Below are 6,000 nucleotides of genomic sequence, written 5' to 3'. Positions count from 1 at the left end.
GTTTTAAGTTATTTTCTGGCCTTGTGACTTGTGACATGATACCGAAATAAAGACTGATTGGCGGAAAAATCCAGAAGTTGTTTAGAATATGAATTTTTGGTGAATTTTACAAACGTCTGCACAAATTTTATCATTATTACTACGAAAACTTAATACTGTACTTTCGATATATATCAGTTGGAAGACCTACTCATTGCTTTGCAAGGAGCTTTGCTCTAATTATTTCTTTATTCTGATAACTATTTTTATTTAGAGAATGATCAGATTTTGAAGTTTTTATAACTAAATCTTATTCCCTTTCCAGTGGTAGAGCCCCTTCTAAGCTGACCCTGGAACTACTTCACTCTCAGGGATTTTCCATAACACAGCCCTTTCCTGCCCAGACACATGGACATTCTGTGACAGTGCCAGGGGCCCCTGCAGCCTGGGTAGATACCGTGGAGAAATTCGGAAGTGGAAAGGTTAGAAATACTCAGAATAAATTGTAAATTGTGTTGAATGATGGAAAATTTAATTTGACATTACAAAGATTAGTATATACTTATTGAATGATATTTTCATTATCACTTACAGAAATCATCTAAGTGTTAATTATCACTTACAGTTAGCTTATAATAAACCACGAAGTCGTGTTTGGTGTATTAAAAATAAAGGAAGCTAGCTATTTTAAAATTAACACTTGTCAACAGTCAAACTGTTAGCATGAATGTAATGACCATTGAGTCTTCTACCAAAATTTTAAAATTCATGGCCCAAGGGTCAGGGCTTCTAGCTAGCGCTAGGGCAGGGCTCTATTGACTATATAGTGAAAATGCATTATTTCTTTGAAAATCTTCTTCTCTGCTCCTGGTTATTAAAATATGTAATGTTAGCTACTAGTAACTGGCTACGACAAGTGGGTAAAGTTGGGTACTAGTAACTGGCTACAAGAAGTAAGTAAAGTTGGCTACTAGGAACTGGCTACTAGTAGCTGGCTACGAGAAGTAAGTAAAGTTGGCTAGTAGTAACTGGCTACTAGTAGCTTGCTACGACAAGTAAAGTTGGCTACTAATAAATGACTTGAACCTTCTAGTACCTTTTGTGTAAAAATATGCAACCTTGGGATACAAATATTGATATTCTTGAAGTAGCTTGATTTTTACATTGCTGATATCCACTGATATTGTTATGATAAAAACAATCTCTGAGCTTTTCCACATGATCTGGCACTGAAATTTGGGGGCAAATGTTGATATTATTAAAGTAGCTGGATTTTTACATCGCTGATATCAACTGATATTGCGGATAAAAACAATCTCTCAGATTTTCCACATGATCTGGCACTAAAGTTACCAAGATATCGTTGGTAATAAACTCAGCTACTAGTACCTTTTGTTTAACATTATGCTATTTTAGGAAACAAAATGTTGATATGACAGAAGTAGCTGGATTTTTACACCACTCATATCCACTGATATTATTGATAAAAACAATCTCTGAGCTTTTCCACATGATCTGGCATTGAAGTTACCAAGATATCGTTAGTAATAAACTCAGCTACTGGTACCTTTTGTGTAAAATTATGCTATTTTGGGAGACAAATCTTGATATTCTTGAAGTAGCTGGATTTTTACATCGCTGATATCAACTGATATTGCTGATAAAACAATCTTTGAGATTTTCCACATGATATGACACTAAAGTTACCAAGATATCGTTAATAATTAACTCAGCTACTAGTATATCAACATTTGTATCCCAAGTTGCATAATTTTACACAAAAGGTACTAGTAGCTGAGTTTATTACTATAGATATCTTGGTAACTTCAGTGCCAGATCACGTGGAAAAGCTCAGAGATTGTTTTTATCAACAATTTCAGTGGATATCAAGATTTGTCTCCCAAAATAGCATAATTTTACACAAAAGGTACTAGTAGCTGAGTTTATTACTACAGATATCTTGGTAACTTCAGTGCCAGATCATGTGGAAAAGCTCAGAGATTGTTTTTATCAACAATATCAGTAGATATCAGCGGTGTAAAAATCCAGCTACTTTAAGAATATCAACGTTTGTATCCCAAGTTTGCATAATTTTACACAAAAGGTACTAGAAGGTTCAAGTCATTTACTAGTAGCCAGTTACTAGTAGCCAACTTTACTTACTTGTCGTAGCCAGCTTCTAGTAGCCAGTTACTAGTAGCCAACTTTACTTACTTCTCGTAGCCAGTTACTAGTAGCCAACTTTACCCACTTGTCGTAGCCAGCTAATAGAAGCCAGTTCCTAGTAGCTAACTTTACATATCTTGGTTATTAAATAAACTAATTATATAAGTAAGTGCATAGTTATGATGAGGAAGAATGACTCTTCCAAAATTGTGAATTTTATGGCCCCAGGGTCAGGGGTTCTGGTGTTAGGGCAGGGCTCTATTGATTATATAGTGAAAATGCATTAATTCTTTGAAAATCTTCTTTTCTGCTCCTGGGTATTAAACAAACAAACTAAGTACATATCTATAATGAGCGAGAATGCCTCTTTCAAAATTGTGAATTTTACGGCCCCAGGGTCAGGGGTTCTGGTCTTAGGGTGGGGCTCTATTTATTATATAGTGAAAATACATTAATTCTTTGAAAATCTTCTCTGCTCCTGGGTATTAAAAAACTAACTAAGTATATAGCTATGATGAGGGAGAATGCCTCTTCCAAAATTATAAATTTTATGGCCCCAGGGTCAGGGGTTCTGGTCTTAGGGCGGGCCTCTATTGAATGATTTTATATTGAAAATACATAAATTCTTTGAAAATCTTCTTCTCTGTTCCTGGGTAATAAACAAACTAACTAAGTATATAGTTATGATGAGGAAGAATGCCTCTTCCAAAATTGTGAATTTTATGGCCCCAGGGTCAGGTGTTCTGGTCTTAGGGCGGGGCTCTATTGAATGATTTTATAGTGAAAATACATTAATTCTTTGAAAATCTTCTTCTCTGTTCCTGGGTAATAAACAAACTAACTAAGTATATAGTTATGATGAAGAAGATTGCCTCTTCCAAAATTGTGAATTTTATGGCCCCAGGGTCAGGGGTTCTGGTGTTGGAGTGGGGCTCTATTGATTATACAGTGAAAATGCAATTTTTTCTTTAAAAATCTTCTTCTCTGCTCCTGGGTATTAAATAAACTAACTAAGTACATAGTTATGATGAAGAAGAATGCCTCTTCCAAAATTGTGAATTTTATGGCCCCAGGGTCAGGGGTTCTGGTCTCAGGGCGGGGCTCTATTGATTTTATGGAGAAAATGCATAAATTCTTTGAAAATCTTCTTCTCTGTTCCTGGGTATTAAACAAACAAACTAAGTTCATAGTTAATATGAGGAAGAATGCCTCTTCCAAAAGTGTGAATTTTACGGCCCCAGGGTCAGGGGTTCTGGTCTTAGGGCGGGGCTCTATTAATTCTATAGTGAAAATACATTAAATCTTTGAAAATTTTCTACTCTGCTCCTGGGTATTAAGCAGATGAACTATATATATATATATATAGCTATGATGAGCAAGGGCCATTCTTTCTGAATTTTGAATTTCAAGACTCCTGGGTCAGGGGTACCATGGGGGGGGGGGCTCTACTTATATACTGAAAATGAATTAATTGTTTAAAATCAGCTCCTTGTTATAAGTCAAACATTAATGATAAGCAAGGGTGCCTCTTCCAAAATTGTGAAATGTGTGGACCAAGGGTCAGGGGTTGTGTGTGGTAGTGGCTCTACTGATTATTGCTGAATATTGCTGATTAGTGGAAATGCATTTTTTGGTTCCCCTACTTTGTCTATGGGTATTAAGTAACAAAAATAAGCATAACAGAGTATATAGCTATGATAAGTAATGGTGCCTCTTTCAAAATTGTTTAGTTTAAAAATTGAACCAAGTTCAGTCGTTGGAAAGTTGTTGCATGATGCTCAGGTGACCTATAAGGCCTATGGGCCTCTTGTTGTATTGTATAATAGAAAGTTGAGCTTGTATACTGTTCGTTATCTTCATATATTTCATTGGGTTGGCTGATCATATCTACCTGTACAATTTTTTTAAGCTACCAAAGCGTTAAACAACATATACAAAATTAATATATTTCTTGTCAGAATTGTAATATTTTGCTTATCTTTAAGCCACGTTCAACCTAAAACTTTAACATAGGTAATGACTGTTCCTTCGCCAAGCGCTCGGCATTAGAAGTGAAAGTCACGGGTCTTTAAAAATGTAGGGCCCGTGTAACTGTATCGTTGGCTTGATAAAGAAGCCTCACTGCTCAATAGCCTAAATATGCCCTCACCGGCATAGGGTGATGTCTCTATATATGTGATTAATTCTAGAATGGGACGTTAAACAATAAACAATCAATCTTTTAAGGTTCCCACCCTCACAATTTTAATGGTTCCAAATACAAAAACTGCATTTATTTTCATTTATTATCGTTTGAATTTACCAATAATCGCAAAAATTATAGGTCACCATATTATTTAAGACAGGAGACATAAATAAACAGAGGTGTATGTTAACATAAAAAATCATAAATTCTTTGAAAATAGTATAGTAAATATTATGTAAAAACTGGTACAAATGCATAATTTTGATGCTAAGAGTTCCAAAATACTTGTTACTTATAAGATAATTTTGAAATGTGAATGAAAATATACATTTTTTAAGTTCTATTACTTAATATTTATCATTACACCTATTCAAAAGCATTCTTTCAAAAAACTTTGTTCTATTGGGTATGATTTTAAATTAATAACAGTTTTTGCAAAACCCTATGATATCATAGGAGGGTGGAAATACCTTAAGAAAAAAAGCTTAATTAAAATAATATGGTAACAAGTTGAGCTTTCCAAAAAGCCGGAAATGCAATCTCCGTGGTGTCATTTACGTCACAGAACGCAAAGTGAGATTTTTCATGGCGCCTTGATACGAGTGAAAAGTTCTCGAAAGGAACATGAAACAAACAAAAAAATCTTGGACTGTTTCAATTTTTTTACATGACCAATTTACGATTTGCTTTTCTTGAAAAGTTTTATTTTCGTCGGTGGTGGTATTCTTGTGTTAAACGTAATCTATTGTAGTCTAACTCTACTCTTGGTGACATGATTTGAACATTCGCGAATTTAAGACTTTTTTAAAATTTCTTTTTAAGCTTTCAATTCTGGAGATTCTCCATCCTGCCATAGAGTTAGCAGAGACCGGATTCCCAGTACAACAGCTGACGGCTTCCTTTTGGAACAAAGGTTCTATGTTGCCTTAGTTATATTTTTTGCGTCAAGTCAGGTGGTTAAACTTTATCTCTTTCTATCTAAAACATTACTTTTCATCTGGCATAAAATTTGGACTTGAATTTTTTCTGAGTAAACTCAGGTGACCTATTGCTATCCATTTTTGTCCGTCATCGTGCGTCGTCCATCGTGCATTAATATTTGAACATTTTCAGCTTCTCTGCAACCACTCAACCAATTTCAATCAATTTTGGCACAAAGCATCTATTGGTGAAGGGGAACAAAAATTCTGTATTTCATGGTCCCTGCCCCCCTGGGGCCTTAGGGGTGGGGCCAAAACCACTAAAATTAATGCAATCTTTAAAAATCTTCTTCTATACTCCTGGACATCAAGCAGTCAAATTGTTGGCATGATTGTAATCAGCATTGAGTCGTCCTCTACCACAGTTATGAAATTCATGGCCCCAGGGTCAGGGGTTCTAGTATTAGGGTGGGGCTAAATAGATTATATAGTGAAAATGCATTTTTTCTTTGAATGTCTTCTCCTCTGCTCCTTGGCATTAAGTAAACTAACCAAGTACATAGTTATGTTGAATAAGACTGCCTCATCCAAAATTGTGAATTTCATGGCCCCTGGGTCTGGGGTTCTGGTGATAGGGCGGGGCTCTATTGATTAATAATAATGTAGTGAAAATGCGTTAATTCTTTGAAAATCTTCTTCTCTGCTCCTGGGTATTAAAGAAACAAACTAAGTACATAGTTATAATGAGCA

The 6,000-nt window shown here is 35.2% G+C and overlaps 1 protein-coding gene across 1 annotated transcript in view; it reads left to right on the top strand.

Annotated features, from left to right (window-relative positions):
- Nucleotides 1-304: 304 nt before the first annotated feature.
- Nucleotides 305-6,000, top strand: part of LOC134248764 (glutathione hydrolase-like YwrD proenzyme) — a gene marked incomplete at its 5' end in the record, with an annotated part of 31,221 nt that continues 25,525 nt past the window's right edge. The window contains 2 exons of the mRNA XM_062731154.1: nucleotides 305-461; nucleotides 5,153-5,243. Coding sequence (XP_062587138.1) covers nucleotides 305-461; nucleotides 5,153-5,243 — 248 coding nt within the window. The remainder of the gene's footprint in view (nucleotides 462-5,152; nucleotides 5,244-6,000) is intronic.

Source organism: Saccostrea cucullata, unplaced genomic scaffold (genome assembly GCF_032062105.1).
Source record: "Saccostrea cucullata isolate Sc308-1 unplaced genomic scaffold, CSIRO_AGI_Scuc_v1 ctg1954, whole genome shotgun sequence".
Taxonomy (NCBI): Eukaryota; Metazoa; Mollusca; class Bivalvia; order Ostreida; family Ostreidae; genus Saccostrea; species Saccostrea cuccullata.
Note: the sequence above shows the minus strand (reverse complement) of the source record. Positions and strands in the feature narration are given on the sequence as shown.